Below are 22350 nucleotides of genomic sequence, written 5' to 3'. Positions count from 1 at the left end.
AAGTACTAGCGATAGGCTCCCCGGGCCCGGGTAGTGAAATTTGTCCACCTGTCCTGAATGGAGTCATGCTCCCCCTGAAGGACTCAATTCACAGCTGGGGAGTGCTTCTGGACTTGTCGCTCTAATTGACATCTCAAGTGGATGTGACGGTCAGAAGCACCTGTTATCAGCTTCGGCTGATACGCCCGCTGCGACCCTACCTGGGCCGTGGGTACCTTGAAACTGTGGTACATGCTCTGGTAACCTCTCGATTGGATTTCTGTAATGCGCTCTACATGGGGCAACCCTTGTACCATACCCGAAAGCTTCAATTGGTGCAGAATATGGCAGTGAGATTGGTCGCTATTTGTTCCAGGGCGGACCACATAACACCCATCCTGCAAGATCTCCATTGACTGCCTATTCACTTCCGGGCACAATAAAAGGTGTTGGTAATTACCTATAAAGCCCTAAATGGCTTGGGCCCAGGTTACTTGGAGGGCCGCCTCTCCCCATACAATCCGCCCCGCACACTCAGGTCAGCCAGGAAGAATCTGCTAAGGGTTCCGACCGCGAGATACGCGTCAACCTTGCAAAGGGCCTTCTCTATCTCGGCCCCAAAAATTTGGAACACCCTTCCCGATGAGCTTCGCTCCACCACCTCCCTGGATTTCTTTAAAAAGAGACTTAAGACCTTTTTCCACCAAGCTTTCCCCCATGTGCCCTGATATTATATGGTCCCCCCGATATGTATCTGCATCATTGACATCAACTCAGCTGGCTTTGATTTGGTTATATAGCTTTTTAAATTGTAATTGGTAATTTGTTTTATTGTTCTATTTTATTGTATGTACATATTGTATTTTTAACGTGTATTATTGTATTCTCTGTATTTTTGTGCACCGCTTTGATCAATGTGGAAAAGTGATATATAAATAAATTTTATTATTATTTTTTATAAATACTACAGAGAAATCAGCAGGAGGTGATTTTTCACAGCACAGATGTAAACCTGACCAACTGATTACTGCTGCACATCAAATTGCTTTTAAAGCCAATGGTTCAAAAGCTGGCACCCCTATATGTCTAGCTTAGTGAAGCTATTATGTAGTTGGACTAGCTACTTCTATTTTTGGCCAAGGCCCAGAAAAGGTTTGGACTACAACTGCCAGAATTGCCTAGCCAACAGAGCAAATAGCAAATAAAATGTAGTGTTTCTATCTTCTGGTTCAGGCCATCAAGTTGTCATGTAATGTAAATTGAATATAATCGCTTCTCTGATTGTAAAATGGCAAAAAGATATGATAATTATGATAATACTTACTATTGCAAAGCTAGTTTACATCCAAGGTTGCAGATTTGCCCTTTAAAAACAATTGTGTAAGGCCTTTCACTGCAATCAGGCTGATCTGTGCCAGATGGCATAGTCCTGTCCACCTCAGTTAGAAACTGTAGCCCTATTGTGATTTCTGTCCATATGACTGTGATTACTCAGCCCTGTCATGTGGGCAATGACACGCACCCATACACTGTTGTAGGCTACACCAACTCCTCCCTAAGGCTGGCCAGAAGCTGAGGGAAGGTCTGAATTAAGTGGGGTATCCACACTCACTTGCAGGGACATTTTCACAGGAAGAGGGATGTTCACAGGGAGAGTGTAAAGCACATCATCATCATCACCACCATCAATTTATAGAGCACCGTAAAACTTATGCAATGCTTTACATACTAAGGATCAATAAAATGAAAACTAAACCTACCAAATGGCACACAATCTAAAACAACTGCATCACAAAATTAAAAAACATTCTGCAAGCTTCTCCTGCCTTCAGCACTTTCCCCAACTGGTGGGCAAGTTTGGGGAGGGACAGGGAAGAGTGTGTATGTGACTATTGAATGCCAAATACATACATTGGCAAAAGGCCTCTTGCCAAGAGTACAGTCGGCCCTTCTTATACACAGATTTTTTATACATGGATTCAAGCATTCATGGCTTGAAAATGTTCCCCAAAAGTATACATTTCAAATATCAAACCTTGATTTTCCATTTTTATAAGGGACACCATTTTTCTATGTCATTATATTTAATGGGACTTGAGCATCCACAGATTTTATTATCCACGGTGATCTTGGAACCAAACCCCAGCGTATAACAAGGGTCTACTGTATATGTACATTACATAGCTATAGTACAGTGAGCCTTTGATATCCACTGGAGTTTGGTTCTAGGACCCTCTTTGAATACCAAAATCCATGGATGCTCAAGTCCCATTATATATAATGGCATACTAAAATATATAGAATAACAAAATCAAAGATTGCTTTTTGAATTTTTAAAAAGGGATTTTAAGTCTCATGGTGCTTTGTGGATGCAGCTGCATGCTCTTGCACTTCAAATAATGTGATCTGGAAGGGTGAAAAAAAAATCCCTAAAAATATTCCTGTTTTTAAAAATAATATCTGACAAACAGATATTTTTCAGGGAAAGTATAGAACTGCACATGTTAGCTTCAGAGATTCCCTGAATTAAACTGAAACCCAAGAGGGATATGATACATAGCCGTGCAAACCGGAGAAGTGACAAAGCAGCTGCAGGGAACCTGTCTCCTGTGGAAATCCTTATTACTTCATTCAAAACGCAGAAACTATCTGGGTCTGTACTACAGCTGTGGGTATGGCCAGAGCTGAGGGAAAGTTATTTTTTTGGACTATAGACTCTAAAATCCCTTAGCCAGTATGGCCAGTTTTCCCAGCTGTGAAAAGAAGTAGGTGTTCCAAGCTCTGAGGTTAGCAGAGGTACAGTTGTAACTTTTCATGCAATGAGAGCAAGTCTGGGCCATGACATTTTGCTTCCTCTCCATTCCAGGTACAAAAGATGACTGGCTTGACAGTTAAATGCTTCTATGAAGCTGAAAATGGAGCAACAGCCTCCTCCACTGGGCAGGAAGCTTAGAGGGAGCACATTCCTTCTACCTCCCAGCATTTGCCACTTGAGACAATTGTCCCACTTTATTGGATGGTAGAACAACCGAGAGCAGAGGGGTGAGGAGGAGACACAAATTTGCATTTTGCTACTCTCATGTCTTCTTCTTCAGCTTTATGAGACAGAAGAGAACAAAATGAATAATATCAGTTGAAGCAGGGTGAGAGAGGCATGGACTGAGAGGCATAACATCTGCACTTGGTTAGCAGATACCATCTTTCCACATAATCATCGGAGATTCCCCAACCCCAGTAGAGGAGGACAGGGGAAAGCATCCTGTCACATCTAGTTGGGGTGGCCATCATACCCTGTACCAATATGTGGAATGCTTGTGGTTTCCAACAGAGCTTGGAAAAATTACTTTTTGGATTGCAATTTCAGCAAAGGGGCATCAAATGTATTTCATTTTCCAGAAAGTGTGGATATGGGTTTTGCTTCAGTGTTTTGACATTATAATAAGGTTTTAAAAAAGAAATAAGTTTTCAAAGTCAAAATCTGGTGACTGTTGCAAGCACATATATACAGTATGAGAGCAGAGTAAGGAAAAAGGGTTCTTGGATCAGGGGAGTAATAACCTGATAGGCACTATGGGAGTTTAGAAATGTGAAGCACATTCCTAAGTTTTCGTCACTCATTTGGATCCACAAATGGCTGAACAAATGTGGCAGCTTTGCCTTGCCTTCACTAAGGTATTATTGGTCTCAAGTTGCACTCCTCAGAGAACGTGTTCCTTATAGCTTGATTTACATTCTGTTTTAAAAGATCAATTTCAAATTTACAACCCATTACTTTAAAGGAAGGGATATTGTCTTGTATTGGATTTTAGCAAAATGCCATCAAACATAATCACAGCCACTGAATTTTCAAGCAGAAATAGAAATGAGGGATAGCATAAAACCTAATAATTATAAAATAGACAGATATATACATTTACAGGTCAATATTGTAACAAGGGATAAAAGAGAACCTGTAAGGTAAAATAAAGTATGTAAAAAACAATCTGATGCAAAGAGGAAACCTTGTTCAACTGAAGATATATCAGTAGTTAAATTTTACACACTTTAGAATGGTTTCTCAGTACCAACACAATGAATCTGGCTTGTGTAAACATAACATTTCAGCTCTAAGATAATACGTACACCAATGTATTCTGAAAATATTTCCCCTCAGTCTTATCACAAATAGAATCAGGTGTATCTATGAGTTATAAATGATGGCATTTCCACTAAGAATTATGTCCTACCAAATCAGTAGTAGTTTGAAGGGCTGAATGAGACCAGGGTTTGAATTTCTGCTCAGCCATGGAAACTTAACGTGACCTTGGACAAGTCACCTTGTCTCAGCCTAAGAGGATGGCAATGCCAAACCTTGGACTAAATCTGCCAAGAAAACCCCATGATAGGATAACCATTAGTCAGCATGGACATGAAGGCACATGGCAATAGCAAATATAATTTTTTTGAGTCTCCAAATTTCTTGCATTGTAGAGAGTGAAACACTAAAAATCATTCATGCCCAGAACCCTTATATATGCTGAGTTCCTATTCCCTTGGTCACTTTGCTCTTGTCATGCCCTGGTTCCAGAACATGGACATGTTTTTGGACTCAGAGACTGAAGCAGTGGACCTGCTAGCACTTGCTGCTGAGCCAGCAGGGGGAGATTCCAGAGCCACCCATCTTAGAGACAGACCAGAGTGCAGAACAGCTCTGACAAAGAGTGCTGCCCATTCAGATACAGAAGACAGTTTACCCCTTCCTACCTTTCCCAAGAGGAAACAACAAAGAGGGGGCTTGAGGGGGTCTCTGAGGATTTATAGGAAGCAGCTATTATTTAAGCAGATCCTGATCTATAAGTTCCCAGCCCTACCCTCCATGAGTTACTGGAGATTATCTGAACTATCTGGCTCCTTGGCACATTCCTAAACTCTATGTTTGACCTAGACTATGATTGTTTACTGTGGATGCCATTTACCCGACTTGGATATTACTGAACTCTGTTTGCGACTTCAGACTTGTATTTAAAGTAATGTAAGTGCTGAACTGTAAGATGTTATTAGGGACAACAGGACTTCACCTGAAGTCCCGTTGTCCCTAATGGAAGCATGACCGCATGCACACACAACCATTGGGGACAGTGGGACTTGAGCATCTGCAGATTTTGTTATCCATTGGTGGGGGGTGCTAGTGGTCCAGAACAGATTCCCCATGGATACTGAGGTCCCTTTGTATTTATTTGGGGTCCAATGCCCTTCTTATCCTTACATAGCTAAACCCTTAAGTGTGAATACCTTGACATCTGCTGAGGTTTGGTTCCAGGACTCCCAGTGGATACCAAAATCCACAGATGCTCAAGTCCCATTGAATAAAATGACATAGTAAAATGGTGTCTCTTATATAAATGGCAACAACAAGTTTTGCTTTTTTGAATATATATATATGTATGTATGTATTGAATATTTTATTCTGTGGATAAACAAATTTGTAGAGAAGGAGGGCTAAGTGTGTGTGTGTGTGTGTGTGTGTGTATCAGCATAGAACTAATATTCAATTAAAGAGGTGATTTAAGGCATCCTTTTACAGAATCAGACCCTTCCACTTCTTAGGGTATATGCATATCTTCCAGTGAGATCTCCCAGAGATCATGGATGACTGCTGGGCAACTGCAGTGGGTCGAGCAACCAATTTTCTGCCTCTACTACCCTCTAGTCTAAGGCCATACAGATGCCAACATATGCCAACACATGGGAGGGGCAGCGTGGAAATCCATTTCTGATTTTGAAAAACTACTTGTTCAAATTTTAAACAGTCCAGCAGAGTCTGCCCTTTATTTAAAAGGTGGATTGCCACCACTAGAAGCTTTTGGAAGAAGCAATTTAATCTCTTAATCTATGTGATGTGATGTACCATTTTTATAATGTATCTGATTTTTGTGTTTTATTTGGATTACTTTTTGTAAGTAATCCAAATAAAACACAAAAACCAGATACATGCATCTGGTGTAATGGCTTATGCTATACAAATAAATTTACTTACTTACTTACTAATCTCTTTTTGGCCAGAAAAGGGTAATCTGTGGAGTCTGGAAAAGTAGTCTGCAGGGGTATGCATGTGGCCACAAGACTACCTGTTATTCACCCCTATGCTAGAGGGAGAACATTAGGCCAAGCTCAAAAGAAAGCAATCCATAGCTCTTTTTGCCCCAGATGTGAACACTATAAAATGACCTAAAATGGCAGTGTTATTAAGCTGGTACACATAGAGAGAAAGTGTGGTGTAATGGTTGGGGTGCTGGACTGGGACAAAGGGAGACCAAGGTAAATCCCATACTCTCCAACTGTCCTGCTGTGGAAGGGGTGGCCTCTGGTAATCCTCTGTTATACACACATCAGGGTTTGGAATCATGTAACTCTCCAGAAGCTGTTGAGATGGAAGTCCATGACCAGGATTGTCAGTGATGAGGAATACCTGGGGTATAGTTCAAAGACACTGGAGGGCTATGTGAGTTCCACCTCCACTATGTATGCTTATCTGGGGGTAAACCATACTTGAAGCAAGTGGAACTTGTTTGTAAGTAGGTCTGAATAAGATTCTGCTGTTAGCTATCAAATCAAATATTTGTGTTCCAGTGACACACTAAATATATTTATATCGTATACATCTCCCAACTGATCACAGTTCTCTAATTAGACTTGAAATATCTATTAAGCCCTTCAGATTGTAATATCTGACTAATTTAACAGCAACATTGAAGATTTTTTTCCCTCCCTGAACAATACTAAAACCAAGGTCTTGGAAAAGTTACTTTTTTGGATTACAATTTACAGAATCCCTTTGATTCTGAGAGTTGTAATCACAAAAAGTAGTTTTCCCAAGGTAGAGGTAAAGGTATTCCCTGTTGACAAGGCTGTCAAGTTGTGACCGACCATTGTTCAGTACTAAATTATAGATTTCCCTGAGCAAAGCTACACAGGCAATGATTTTATAGTCCAGGCGTGTTCCAATAAGCTGTTGACGTCATCCATTTGAGCTCTAGTGGCAGGTGTTCCACGAAGTGGGAGCTCATCCGGAATTGCAGCTATGTTGGCATCAGATACTTGGGACAAGCTGCCTGTGCTAGGGGAAGTATGTAACCCATAGCAGGGGTGAGGTGGAGAGCGGTACTCTTTTGTAAATTGAGTGTGATCAAGTGGCAGAGGGCATGAGTTTGTTGCAACACAAATTGTGGCTTTTAAATTTTGCAGCCTGCTGCTGTAATACTGAATTAAATATGGTGATGCAAATCATAATAGCATGTGCACCTACTGATCCAGCTCTATGTTAGACAGGGCACAACCCTTTGTTTCTGCTTGCATGTTAGATAAATACTTTCATACCAGGCCACTACTATGGAAAAGATTGCTTCAGCTTTCTTCTCTTCTCACCATACTTTTCACAAAAGCACAAGCGCTCCTTGTGACCATCCTGAAATCCACATCAGCAAAGAGGACCCAGAAATTAAGGCAGTTGTGCTGATCCATATTGACAAACCAGTTTTAACAGTTGTCATCTTCACAAGAAGCAGATATTTTGTAAAGCTAATGTGTCTTAATTGCTTATTCAAGACCAAGTGGCCTGTAAATACACTGATTTCCAACAGAGTAATTTAGAACAGTGTATTATTGGTGTGCAAATCAATAGCTGTTACAATTGCTTCTAAATTCCTGGTAAACTGGCAAGTTTGAGGAGGAAGACAGCTGTCATCATTGTTTCTGCAAATAAAAAAGTAATGGTATTTTGACTTTGTGGATCCTTGTTCCCCTAATCAGGAACCTTTGGCTTCTAGCTGTTTTGGACTACAACTGCCATAATCTCCTAGCATTGGCCTTCCTAGGTAGGACTGATGGGTGTTGTAGACCATAATACATGGAGGGCTAGAGACTCCTTCTCTATACTGTAGAGGCCATTGAGATGGAGGCCAGGAAAAGGCAGGGAGGAGGAGGAATGGGCACAAGTGTGCCTCTTCCACCTTCTCCCTTGCCCCGTGCCCAAGGAAATGGCGTCAAGTGCCACTTCTGGCATGCATGGCATGGCCTAGTCTCTTGTAGGTTTGAACTCCTCTCACCCCCATTCAAGCTTCATGCTGGGTACCATAGAATTTGTGTGTGTTTGTCAGGGGAGTCTTCAAGAATAAATCTAATAGTTCATTCTAGTATTGTATGAAGCTTCCTGCTTTTCTCTAGCAGTCACACAGGAATGGTTCACATAACCTCTGATGCAGCTCCACTCCTCACCTCCTACTATCTTGCCATTAGACGACTTGGAAATGTGTCAGCTAAGCTTAATGTTACACTAAAGTTTACCTTGAACATCCTGTGTTTGCTGACTGCCCAGTTGTAATAGCAGCACCTGCTGTGATTGATTAGGTGCTGCTTTTCTCACTCATCTGCAAAGCAACCTTTAGTGAACTGATGTCTAGAGTCCAGGGAAAACACAGCAGAAATGAAACAAGATGTATCACACTGGCAGTCAGAGGAGTTTCTTGGTGAAACCTATAGGTGGCCATCATAGCTACTTTTCCAAGAACATCTGCATCTGAGGAAGGACATTGTCAAATGAAGGAATGAGGAGGGACAAAAGGAGCATGTGTTATCCCACCTGAAGAACTGATATGAAACTTTAGGCCACATGTAATGGATAATGACTGTCAAGTCTCAAAGTTATTTGTTCAACAGTTTCCATGTTTATGAATAATAAAATTCTGAGGCTTACAATGGTGGAACTGAGGATAGGGGAGACAAGCAACCTCACAATTCCACCAGCAGCCCCTTAATGTAGTATAACAATAGCACAAATCAGCTGCGTTATTGTACATAATTATGTATTCAACTGATTATGACCTCCATACAGGCAACAGGTGTGTGAGGGTGGGCTGCATATTCCCACTCACATATGTTACAGTTAGCCCTCTGTATCCAGATTCAACATCCATAGTTTGAAAATATTTTAAAAATATAGAAATGCCAAAAATTAAACCTTAATTTTAGCACTTTATATAAGGGACATCATTTTACTAACCATTGTATTTAATGTGACATGAACATCGATGGATTTTGATATCCACAGGGAGAGTCCTGGAACCAAACCCCAGTGGACAGTGGAACACACTCCCTTGGAGTGTAGTGGAGTCTCCTTCCCAGAAGGGCTTGATGGCAGGGGGTTGGACTGGATTTCTTGCATGGCAGGGGGTTGGACTGGATAGCCCTTGTGGTCTCTATGATTCTATGGCCCACTGTATATCAAAATGCCAACCAGGCCTAACGTGGGCAAAAACTTAGTCTTGTTAAGTCTGGTTCCCAGAACAGAATGGGCCATATCATTAGTTGGATTCCATTTTCCTAAGGATAATCACTAGATTTTATTTATTTATTTATTTATTCTTTAGGTAGCATTGTGACAGCAGACTTAAGTATTCAATGTAGAATTATATGACAGCAAATTCTAGTCTCTAAAAGTTTAAAAGAACACAGGCCTAAATCTAATTATTGGTCCCAACTAGAGTAGATACAGTTGGCCCCCCATATCCACAGTTTCTATATCAAACTATCATCATTCAAAAATATTCGCACAATTCCCCCCAAAGCAAACCTTGGTTTTGCCATTTTATATTTTTCTACATCATATATAATAACACTTAAGCATCCACAGATTTTTGTATCCACAGAGGGTCCTAGAACCAACCCTCGATGGATGCTGAGGACCCACTACCTTAAATCAATTTTGTTGTTACGTGCCTGCAAGCTGACTTTGACTTATGGTGGAGTCATTAATGGAAGACTTCCAAGAATCTCAGTCATCTACTGTCCTACTATGGTTTTGCATATTCAGGTCTATGGCTTCCTTAATTGAATCAGTCCACTTATATCTAGTCTCCCACTTTCCCTACTGTCTTCCACTTTACTGATCGTTATAATCTTTTTTAATAAGTCACATTATCTCATGATATGTCCTAAATACATGAGCCTTAGGCCAAAAACACACAGCCCTAAAGGGGTGGCATCACGCCACCCCTTTGTGCACCGGATTGGGGCTGCGGCCCCAATCTGGCCTTTTTGCAGTTCAAAAAAGAGTGGCAGAAAGCCACTCCTGTTTGTGCCAGTGAAAGGGCACCTCTTTCACTGCTGCTACAGCTCTTCTCCACTCCTGCAGTGTGGTGTCTAATCGCTGTGCCACAGGAACGTTCCCATGTTGCCCACCATCTGGGTGGGCAGGTGGTGTGACTCCAGCTTGGGGGTGGAATTGGGGTGTGCAGCGTGCAGTCACCACATCCCCCATACCACCCCCAAGTCAGCTCTTATTGCCAGTCTGTTTTGCCCCTTAGTTAAGTTTCTTGTCTTCTAGGGAGAGTTCAGGCTTGATTTGCTCTAGAACCCATTCATTTCTCTTTTTAGCAGTCCATGGTATCTGTAGAACTCTCCTCCAGCATGACATTTCAGATGAGGTGATTTTCTTCCTATTTGCTTTCTTCATTGTCCAGTTTCCACAATCTTACATGGAAATCACTAATAATCCATTGCTGGCTGATAAATCAGTACTTGATTTAATGAGATCATTCTAGTCACAGGGCAACAATTCAAACAATAATTTTCTATAGTCTGTACAAAAATTTGTTGGTATTAATCACAATCTTGGGTTATTCTTGTTTCCCATACACAGAATTTTTAAAATCTTGAATTGCATTCTGATCCATAGATCAAGGATTTATCCTATGAATACCTCATTGTTTCTTTGAAAGGAGTTTGGTGTACAGGTACTGTGTTGGCGACATAGAGATCCACCTGAACTTCAGAAATAAAAGAAAGGTTGATTCATAGGAGAGTGACTCTACCAGTCAGTCTCACTAAGATTTGTCAATTTTCTTTTCCCTCACTTCTTTGCTGATCTTAGGTTTCTGTGGCTTGTGTTATGTGACTCTGGAATGTCCAAAGGCATCTGTTTTTCCACCCACCAATTTACACTCTGCATGCTGTTGGCATCTTGCTAATATGGCCCAGTCACACTGAGGTTCATCTTCTAATCCATTCTATTAACAGAGGTTGTTCCATGCACGAAGTCTAATAAGACTGCTTTTTTTCCCTTATGTGCAAAATAATGGTCTTGCAAGGAGGAACTACAATTAATTGTTAAGTATGGAGTATTCCCAAACATCTCCCTGAGGGCTAGTCATCTTGTAAACAAGGTATGCTAACCCTGCACACCTTGTTTCCAAGGCAAATTGTTGCTTTCTCATTTCTCCCAGATCTTGGCAGCAGAGCAGTTGCAGATCTCTCCCTATACAATGTAACTTGGGAACAAGCTAATTAGCATTTATTAGCTGTGAAGACAGGATGGCACTGAGCAGTGCAAAAAAGCAGATAGAGGCCACCTTTGACCCACAATCCATATGTTACCCATCCCTGCTTTATACAGATGTAATTCAGATTTATAAGATTAAGAAATTAGAGGTCTTGGGGTTTCATATGTTTAAAATGTTTACTTCTTAGCTCTGCACAAATGAGCTATATATAGTGCTGATGAATGGACAGGGAGGAAATGGCCTGGCTTCCTCTGGTTCTTTAAAAATAGGTCTAATAAGCAATAAGTAAGCAGAGGACACTTTTAGGATGTTATCCTTTCACTGCTGCAAGTGAAACCAATGTTAAGGATGCCTGAGGAGGCTGGTTTGAAAACTATAGTTCCCAGGATTCTTTGGAGAATCCATCATGCTTAAAGTGATGTAACACTGCAGTGTCTTTATTGTGTACATTTGCCACTGTGTTCAGACATCCAGTTTGGAAATAGCTGAAAGGAGAGAAAGAAGGAAGAGAGAAGAAATAATATTTGCACAAGAGGGCAACTCACAATTGATGGCTATGGGAGATTTCTTCTCAATGAAAATTCAGAAAGGGATATTCTCTACACTGCAGTAGAGAGGGAAATGAATGAATTCTCCCTCCATGCCCTACCCCTAGCAGAATTTCTAAACTCCTGCAAATTAAACACATTAAATCATAGATAGGTGCATTAAAAATCCATGTTTTGTCTAGTCCAGTCCCTTAAAGCAAAATAACATCACATTAGTTTGGACTTATACCACCACCTTGTGGTATTGACCAACATAACAGCAACAATAGAATCCAAGATTATCATAAATCACACTAGTCACTACACTGGCAGTTTTGTTGTTGTGTGCCTTCAAGTTATTTCCAACTTATGGCAACCCTAAGGTGAACCTACCATGGGGTTTTCTTGGCAAGGCTTGTTCAGAGGAGGTTGCCTTCCATTGAGGCTGAGAGCATGTGACTTGTCCAAGGTCACCCAGTGGTATAGCAGGGCGTAACATTCATTCTAAAGTTTCAAGCATGAGCATAAGAACACACAACACAACAAGTCTTCTGACATCCACGCTAGGAGTTGTACAATCACCATTGCTACTCCAGTACACATAGCATATACACAAGGGTACCTGTTGTTGCTATTTGCTATCATGTCAGCATTGACATATTGTGACACTATGAAAAGGGAACATCCAAAAGCCCCAGTCATCAATTTCCAAGAGCCTTATTACATCAGAAAACAAAGTGGAAATGGAGCTGGAGATTATTGGCTTTCTCCATGCCTTGTCACATGATGTCGTAATGCATCAGTTTTCTTCCTGCAGGAGACAGTCGTAAAAACATATTTTGTCACTGCTGTGGGATACCCATGCCTTCCATTTAGAAGCTGGTACAGCTGCTGGGCAAACAGCCATGCCAGACTTTAAATGGGCGAGCAGCCATACCAGACCCTAAACAGGCCATCTAGAGGCTACCCTGCCATCTCCCTAGTAGTGGCTGCCCACCACCCAGCAGTAGTGCCAGACCCTAAACAGGCTGGGTGGTGGGTGGCCAGCCGAGGGGCATATGATGGGTAACTGGCCTAGTGGCAGGGAAGTTAAGCAGCCAGCCACCTAAATGCATTTTTGGCAATGTTTCTTCAGAGGCAAGTTGTCATTGCCTTCCTCTGAGGCTAAGACTAGTGTAGCTTGCTCAAGTGACGATTGAAACCCGGGTCCCCAAAGGTCCTAATTCAACACTGAATCAACTACACCCCAGTGGTTCTCACTAATTTATATGTCTAGGCAGGCATGCAGCAGCAGCAGCAGCAACAACACAACAACAACAACAGCCCAGTTAATATCCCTCTTCTATTCTCCCCCCTTTCCTTGTATTTATGTTCTAAACGTCTGGTACAAAAATTGAGGACAAAAACAATCTGGCCAGCTTTACTTTGTACATTGACTTATCTATTTCCCTTTAGGCAGCAATATGTCTTAGGTTGTTCTGGACACTTGTCACCTGCCCAACACACCTAAAGCAATTCACATTATGTGCCAACTTACCATTCTACTCTAGCTTGGATGAGCAATTGGTTTTATGCAGCTGTTTTATTTATTAACAGGTTTAATGAACTGCAACCTATACCAACAGTCATGTTGGTCATTAAGTGCTACTAGAATTTTTGTTGTTTTAAAAATCACTTCTATTAGTTTCTTTTTTAAAAAAAGCTAACATTTCTGAGAATTCTGAACTTCGAAATATGCTTATGTAGATTTTTGTATGTTGAAAATGTTAAGGAAAAAGCAACATGGGATATACAGTGAATGAAATAAAACATGTATGTGAGAGTCAGGGTGACTCAGCAAAAGCAATTAGAAGCCACACAAGTGTAAATGGTAATGTAATTAACAAGTCCTAAATGCCAAGGACAGAAATGCAAAGTGGATAATTGAACACACCTGAGAATTGTTAAGTGGACAAGGTGAGATGATGAAATCATTAATTGTGGGATGAAACAAGAGAACCAATGAAAATGGTTGTACACGCCCACTGGGTGGAAACAGACAAGAGTGGGTGGTATCTTGCAATGACTATAATAATGGCTATGAATCCCAATGTATTTTGTGGGTAGTTGAGGAGTATTGGAGTAGTGTGGAGTTGTGTTGCATAGTTTTGGAGCTGTATATAGTAGAATAAAGTAGATCTTTTATATAAGACTACTGAGTTGTCTGGTGTCTTGGGAGAAGATACAAGAGCCAGCTGGATCCTGAAGAAGGGTGAAGACTTCTGTGGAAGCAAGAGTGAGAAGGCTTGGAGAGTTTGTCAGGGTCTTCAGCCTATTCTCTGTAACTCTGCTGCTTTTGAGCAAAGCTTTAACCACTGGCCAAAACTGGTCAGTGCCGGTGCGTAACAAGGTGGTGAGTTCGAGCCAGAGGTGAAGAGCTACAACTCCCATCATCCCTGACAGAAAATTGGTTTCAGAAAGTCCTAGTGTTCATTTCCTTGGCAAGTTATTAAATAACCTGAAACATGCATGTTACACAAAGTGACATTTTATTTAATATGAACAATAAATTAAATACTGAAAATCATTGAAGACCCAGACTGCAGCAACTGGCACATTTTATCCATAAACAAGTGCAGAAGTCTCAACATTTGATTTGTGCCTTTAACATGCTCCTCAAATTTATAATTAAGGCAGGAATTCTAAGCACACATACTACTCTCCAGATGTCATTGAACTGTAACTCCCATTATCTTTCACCATTCCCTTTGCTGGTTAGGAGAGTTACAGTCCAACCATATCTGGAAATCGTATGTTCCTCAGCACAAGTGTGAATGTAGCATATACTAGAATACTTCATCTAAAAGCCATGACAAAATGGGATGGCACTGCTGTTAGTCTGCTGTAGTTCATGACCCTTCTTGTACATGTGATAATAAGAAAACCAGTCATTTGCATACTGGTGTTCTTCATCATCTTGGACATACTGATCAATAATTTCATTTGCCTCCAAAAAGCCTGTTGGAGAAAGATTTTGCAAAACCATAGCCCCAAACTGGTAAGTCAACTTCCTTCGAATTTTAATTATTTCTCCTGTTTTTCCATAATTCCTCAGAGCTCTGGCCATTTTCTGGTAAGTCATAGTCTTTCGGTTTCCCTTGCGTAGCCCCCATAGTTCTGCCAATTTTTCCTTGTTTTTGGAAACAAACTGGAAGACACCATTGGACTCATCTATCCACTGGATGCAATTTGCCATGTCTGGGTTATGAAGAGATTCAAGAAGATACTGGAAGAGGCGCAGTTTTTTCCTGCCTGTCAAGATTTAAAGCAAAACAAAAAAGAGGCCTTAGATGGAATCTGTTTATAATGGAATTTGTTCTGAAGTTTCAACATCAAAACTTATTTATAGTTTTCATTGTCAAAGTTGTGTCAACAGTACACAGATTATTGATTAGTTTGGTGGGAAATAGGTTATTAATTAGCAGATCTTGGAAGTAAATCAAGATAAGTAACACTACATGTTAGGGGTCATTCCCACTTACTGAAAGATCCAAATCTCGATCCGGCTCTGCTCCACTATGCCAAATCGATTCCAAAAGGTCCCTCGTCCATATATGAATGGAGACCTTCTGGCATCGCTGTTTTTTGTCATGGACTTTCATCCCCATTTTTGGCACTTGCTCCCTGGTCTGGCCTTGGCCCTTCTCCTGGCCTCTGCGCTCCCTCCCTCCCACCCCCCACCCCGGCCCACTCATGGCCCCTTCTGCGCTTGCCTCGCCTCCTTCCTCAGTTGGGTCTGAGGCTGAGAGAGTGTGACTTGCCCAAGGGAGGTGGGTGGCTCAGCAAAGATTTGAAGAGGAGGCAGCGCCCGCCACCTGCTTTCCCGGTCCCTTCCTCCATCTCTCTCCCACCTGAATCACCACCAGACGGAGAGGAGAAGGAGGACGACGACGATGGAGGCAAGGCTGGTTGGAGGGAGTGCGGACACCGGGGAATGGAACCGGGAGGAGGAGGAGGAGGATGGGGAGAGACTGTTTTTTTTTTAACTAATTGCAAAATCGGTAGAATGGCTTAGCGGCTAATTGTTTCTATAAGTCAGTGCTTTGCCAATCTATCGCTTTTGCGCTTAGTTTTATTTCTTTTTTTAAAAAAAAGGACCCAAAAAAGCGGCACTGGGTGTGTGTGTGTGTCTGGGGATGGACGACACCAGCTCCCCTGCAATTTGTCCCTCCCCTTTAAAAAAAAAAACAAACCAATTCTGATCTGGTGTTTCCACTGTTAGGAATTATGCCAGAATCGATTTTTGCCAAAAGAACCACCAAAAACCAGCTACCAAAATACCCTGGGCTTTTGGCGTTTGCTCTGCCTTTTTTTCTACTGGAATCAATCTAATGAGGATTGGGATCAATTTCCAGTGGGAACTAAGGGCACACACATCAAATCAGGATTCGAGGCTTTTCCCAGTGGGAATGACCCCTTAGTTTTGGGATCAGTGGTAAGGTAACTATGTTCCATTGGCCAGAATATCATCATTATCTGTAGAAGGAATGAGATCCCTGTTTATCACATAAATCCACAGTTCCAGAAATCATTCTGGGAGAGAGTGCGGGGGAGAAGGGTAAAACCATCGCAAAAGGCCCCTCCACCTAGATTACACTTAGGGCAGGACCAGGATATAAGTGCTTATCACACTCTACACTGTTATAAAGTTATATTCCACTTTAACTGCCATGGCAACAATGTATGGAATCCTGGGATTTCCCATTTAGGGAAGGTTTAGAATTCTCAGCCAGAAAGCTCTTGGGCTTCAACAAATTACAAACCACAGGTTTCCACAAGATGTTGCCATGTCAATTAAAATGGAATATAGAACTATAATAGTATAGTGTTATAAGGATCATATTCTTTCCTGAGGAGAAAACCAAGGTGGCACTCTCTCCCTTCCTTGCATGAAGGTCTCTCTGTCCCCAGTGGTGGCACATGCATGTGGCTGCACTGCCATTGGGAACAACTGGGAGCTTGCCATCCAAGGATGCTGAAATCTGTGGATGGAAAGTCCATGGATAAAGAAGCCCCACTGTACCAATTAATGCATTAAGTAACAATAAAATCATGTGTGCTCCAAAATGTACCTGTGAATAATCTAGAATCAAAGCAATGGTGCTCACATATGCACAAACCTTTGCCACCCTTTTTCTGTAAAGGTGTAGTACACATCCCTTGATTGTCTGGAACAGTCTGCAGGGTATGGTAGACAGCTCTGTCTGGATACAAGTCTGCTTCAGTCTTCTTGTAGATTTGACCAGAAGCAACAGCAGTGTGAGAAAACAGAAAATGAATTAACATGCCCTGGAGAACTCCACAGTAACAAAGCAGTGTTCATAGAATTGGAAGGGACCACAAGGGCCATCCAGTCCAACACCCTGCCATGCAGGAATACACAGACAAAGACCTCCCTGTGACAGATGGCCATTGAGCCTCTGTTTAGAAATCTACAAAGAAAGAGACTCCACCAGATTCCAAGGCACTGTATTCTACTGCTGAACATCTCTTACTCTCAGGAAGTTCTCCCCAATGTTTATGTGGAATCTATTTTCCTGTAGTTTGAATACATTGCTCTGTATGTTTATCTCAGCAGAAAACTCCTTCCTAAATATGACACACCTTCAGATATTTAAACATGGCTATTATGTCACCTCTTAACTTTCTCTTCCCCAGGCTAAACATACACAGCTCCGTAAGATGTTCCTCATAAGGCATGGTTTCCAGACTTTTCATGATTTTGATTGCCCTCCTCTAGACATGTTCCAGCTTGTCAATATCCCTCTTGAATTGTGGGGCCATGAACTGGACACATTATTCCAGGTGAGGTCTGACCAAAGCAGAATAGAGTGGTACTGGCCCTTATTAGATGAGTGTGGAACTGGGGGTCTTCTGCACTGGGCGATTCGAATTCGCGTTATTTCGCAAAGTACCATCATACCAGCATTCGAATGGCCCAATCCGCACTCACGTGAATGCGCGAGCTTCCGAACTGAATGCGTACTGACTCCTCTTTTTGGAGCGTGTTGGCCAGTGCGCTAAATAGGGGATTGGCGATATCCGGATTGGGGCTCTGTTCGATCTCAGTGCGAATAGGTCTGGTATGAATTCCCAGTCCTGAACTCCGTCGCAAGACCCCCAGATTCCAATTTTTACTTCCGGTGGGTCTTTCCTCTTGCCGGTTCCAGGGAAGCGGGGGGGGGCGGTTCCAGCGGCCTCCTCCTCCTCCTCCCAGCTTGAGAGGCATCCCTGGCTGCATCCCAGGCAGGGAAGAGGCGCGGGGGGGCGCTGGAATCGCGGTTCCAGCAGCCTCCTCCTCCTCCTCCCGGCTTGGGAGCCAGCCAGGGATGCCTCATGGCATGTTGAGCTCTGGTTTGACAAAACATTCTGCACTGAATGCACTTCGCGCGAATGCGGATTGGCCAATTTGAATCCTGCCAATGCGGAAGGACTCCCAGGTATGACAGTACATTGCGTTATGACGCGAATTCGAATCGCCCAGTGCAGAAGACTCCCAGTTCCACACTCATCTGGTAAGGGCCTGTACTGTTATTTCCCTCACTCTAGACACGACCCTCCTATTGATGCAGCCTAGAATCATAATGGCTTTTTAAACTGCTGCATCAAATTGTTGATTCATTGTCAGTTTATGGTCTACAAAGACTCCCAGATCCCTTTCATATGTACTCTTGTCAAGCTAGGTGTCTCCCATCCTATATGTGAGCCTCTCGTTTTTTTCTGCCTACATTTCTCCCTGTTGAAGTTAATGTTGTTAGTTTTGGCCCAACTCTCTAAACTGTTAAAAGTTGAATTTTGATCCTGTTCTCTGAGGTATTAGCTATCTCTTGTTGTCTATTGATTTTATAACTTCTGATATATCTTTATCTGTCATTTTCATAACAAGGAGCTGAACGTGGTAGATCCTTCTAGACTAGGAACAAATCATATTGAAGTAGAGCCAAAGTAGGCTAAGACAGGCCATAGGACTAAAAAATCAGGAACGATGACTAGCCACATGTTGTCTATTTTGACCCACAGGAGCTCTTTACAGTCTCACACACAAATATGATCTGTTACCTACTCCTTTAGCAATTTAACTTTGAAGGCTAAGGACTGACCCTATTTTATCATGTTTACCTCTTATGTAAAGCTGATTTTTAAAGCTCTTGGTTGCTCTAGACTTTACTGGACAGCCTCTATTCTGGCCAAAGCTACAGGAACAGTAATAGTGCATCTATTTTACATAAAAATACAGGGTTTTCAAAACCAGAAGTGGCCCTTTTTAAATAATAATAATAATAATGGCAGTCCATGTGGCTCTGGAAGGTGCGGGGACAGAAAATTGATCTCTGGACTGTCCAATCCATCTTCAGGTAGCTTGGCCTTAGATGATGAACCACTAAAAATGCAACTTTAAGCGGGTGTACTGGGAAAATATGTCTCACTAAGTGGAACAGGGCTTGTTCACCATTTTTATTGTTAAGGTTACTTGCTTAGTGAGACTTCTATAATTATCTTATCAGATGTTACCAGCTTGAGTTTCAAGCAATGGAGATGCTGCACTCTTCCCATCTGGTGCATGATGGTATTTCTCCAAACGTGACTTCTAATTGGTGAGAGGATTTCTGTCCCAGCAGCATAATGCATTTTAAAAACATTTATTCACATTTTAAATACGGTGCTTCACTTACTATCATAGTCCTCCAACTGTGTGTTCGTTGTTCTGTAGATGACTCTCCCAAGTAACTGGGACTTGTTTGGAGAGAATGGTGGTGGTATGCCAGGCAGCTCTGATAGCCTTCTTAAGGAGAAAAAAAAAACACCTATATATGAGTTGGGGAAAGGAATGCTCCAGGACATAGATAAAAATTTAGGGAAAGGGAGATATATTTTGAAAAGGAACTTGGACAGAAGATTGGGCTTCAGTAGACTGTAGTAAGTCTTTCTTGCTAGTAATTTCTTTAGTCCTCTTATGCCTAAGCGAGATATTTAAATGTACCTGAAACACCCCATAGGCCTGCCCTTCATTACTGTAGATACATTCACATACTGAATTCTATATGCTTTCATTTTCATTCATATAGAACAATCCATGAAGTTAAGGTTTCTTGTTTGTCAGAGTTTCTCATCATATGTGAGATTCAGATGAATCTAAGTAGAAGCAAAAGCTCATCTAGTTGGGAGTTCCTGGGAGATGTAGTCCAAAATACACTTTCCCAAACTGTGCTAAATTCCCCCTTTAGATCTTGCTGCTTAGTTTGGGCATGTTAAGGACAGCTCACACAGGAACATTGGTAGCAGCTCTTGTATGTGCTGACAAATGATATTGGACATAATGTGTGAAGAAGAATTACATCAGTTCAGATTCCATTTTACTTTACTCACAGTCAGCTCCTGTTTCAACAAAACTTGATTTGTTGCAATGAGAATCAAACTGATTTGCAAGCCTATTTTATAGCATGTTTCTTCACACTTTTTATTGTTCTGACGTTATTGGATAAAGTGTTTTAACAGGCCAGGAAGTTTGTTCTGAAGCTGCGAGAAGGGCAACAGATGCTCTTATATAATTATTTGCTCCACACATTGTTTAAATGTGACTATTGCAGCCATGTTTGTTTTTTCATGTATCTGCCCTGTTCTCTGATAACATGGAGGAGATGAAATAGTAAACTATATGTAAGTGTTTCAATTGCAGTATTCTGCATTGTTTCACTCTTAATGTAATTAACCAGACAATGTAATTATCAGATGTGGGGAAATAGTTAGTGTACCACCCTCATGTATGCTCTGACATTCAGAAATAAATGGAAACTGTATATAATTGAAACTGGGATGTAACTATGCTTTTTTTTTCTTTTTACCTGGCGCATAATTTAAGTCACCATCTGAATGTTGTTGTAACACCTCCAAGGCATCTTCAAGAGCTTGTCCTAATAAGTCTTGGTCTGTAAAATTCTGTGATAATAGACATTTATTTGTTGCTGTCGAAATGAAGCAAGGACAAGGAGAACATGGTGAAGTACATCCTTAAATGATTAAATTATTTATAAAATGATGTATGCATAACTCCTAAATATATTATCATCTGGTTGTTTTCAGATTTGCTCTGACCCAGAAACAACAAGGCTTACTGGATCAAAACAACAACATCCTCTGTCAGCTTAATATTGGGATAGGTTGTGTCATAGGACAGGGACGTAGCCAGGGGGGGGTTCTTGGGGTCCGGACCCCCCTTCCATTAGAAAAATGAATGGTGTGTGCTGCTGCGCCACCGCACCCAAGCCCCATTATAATGGTGGCACTTAGTTTGGACCCCCCTTCCTAAAATCCTGGCTACGTCCCTGCATAGGAAGTTGTTAAAAGGGGGCAGTTATCCAGAGAGAAGCAACCACTGCACCCTTATACAAGCTGCCACTATGACATGTGGAGTTAGCTTGTTAAAGCAGCTCTGGATGAGGGCACAGACATCTCTGGCCAACACAAAACTTCTATACACCCACCTGGAGAGTCTTTGGAATGCCCTGAAAGTCAGTAAGATAGTTGCCAATATCACAATTGAACCAGATGAAATTCCATTCACTCAAGAGCTCTGGTGGCGCAGTAATTAAATGCCTGTACTGCAGCCACTCACTCGCAAACCACAAGGTTGTGGAGTTCAGCCCTAGACAGAGGCTCAGGGTTCACTCAGCTTTGCATCCTTCCAAGGTTGCTAAAATGAGTACCCAGCTTGTTGGGAGCAACTAGCTTACAGATGTAAACTTCTTAGAGACTGTGAAGTCGAAGGCTTTCATGGCCGGCACTCATAGTTTTCTGTGGGGTTTTCAGGCTATGTGGCCATGTTCTAGCAGAGTTTATTCCTGATGTTTCGCCAGCATCTGTGCCTGGAATCTTCAGAAATGTTAGGAATAAACTCTTCTAGAACATGGCCACATAGCTCAAAAAACCTACAAAAAACTATGCTTAGAGACTGCTTAGTGTGGTATGAAGTGGCATATAAATGAAGCTGCTATTGCTATTGATAAGTAGCAATTGCAAATTGCAGGCGTAATTAGAAAAAGAGGAAATGAAGGTGGATTGCATTGTATATACTAGCTACAAAAACCAAAGAATAACTTATCCAGTCAGCTCTCCATATTCACAATCTACAGATTCAAGCATCCATGCCTTGAAAATATTTTTTTAAATCTATAAATCCCAAAAAGCAAACCTTGATTTTGCCAATTCATATAACGGTTACCATATTACTATGTCATTGTATCTAATTGGACTTGAGCAGCAACAAATTTAGTATCCCAGCAGATATCAAGGGCTCAATGTATCCACAAATGAATAATTGACCATTGTGTGTATCATAGAAATGGTGGGACCTCCTCCCACCCAAATTTTGATGCCTGAGATGAAAGACAAGACGATGGGTCCTCCATTCACCATGAAGATAGCTTAAATCTCATTTCAGTATTGGTAATAATGTGATCTAAATGAACCCTCCCATATTGGACCAAGGGCTG

At 41.6% G+C, this 22350-nt stretch overlaps 1 protein-coding gene across 1 annotated transcript; it reads right to left on the bottom strand.

The window, feature by feature from the left end:
• Positions 1-14660: 14660 nt before the first annotated feature.
• Positions 14661-21633, bottom strand: SPIC (Spi-C transcription factor). Its single transcript, XM_042467904.1, has 5 exons — positions 21592-21633; positions 20704-20797; positions 19534-19643; positions 16981-17089; positions 14661-15112 (listed from the first exon to the last, which is right to left on the bottom strand). Exons 1-5 carry the CDS (start codon positions 21631-21633, stop codon positions 14661-14663), a joined length of 807 nt encoding a protein of 268 aa, XP_042323838.1.
• Between the last annotated feature and the right edge of the window lie 717 nt (positions 21634-22350).

Source organism: Sceloporus undulatus, chromosome 5 (assembly GCF_019175285.1).
Source record: "Sceloporus undulatus isolate JIND9_A2432 ecotype Alabama chromosome 5, SceUnd_v1.1, whole genome shotgun sequence".
NCBI lineage: Eukaryota > Metazoa > Chordata > Lepidosauria > Squamata > Phrynosomatidae > Sceloporus > Sceloporus undulatus.
The sequence above is the reverse complement of the archived record's forward strand: the minus strand, read 5'-3'. Positions and strand labels throughout refer to the sequence as shown.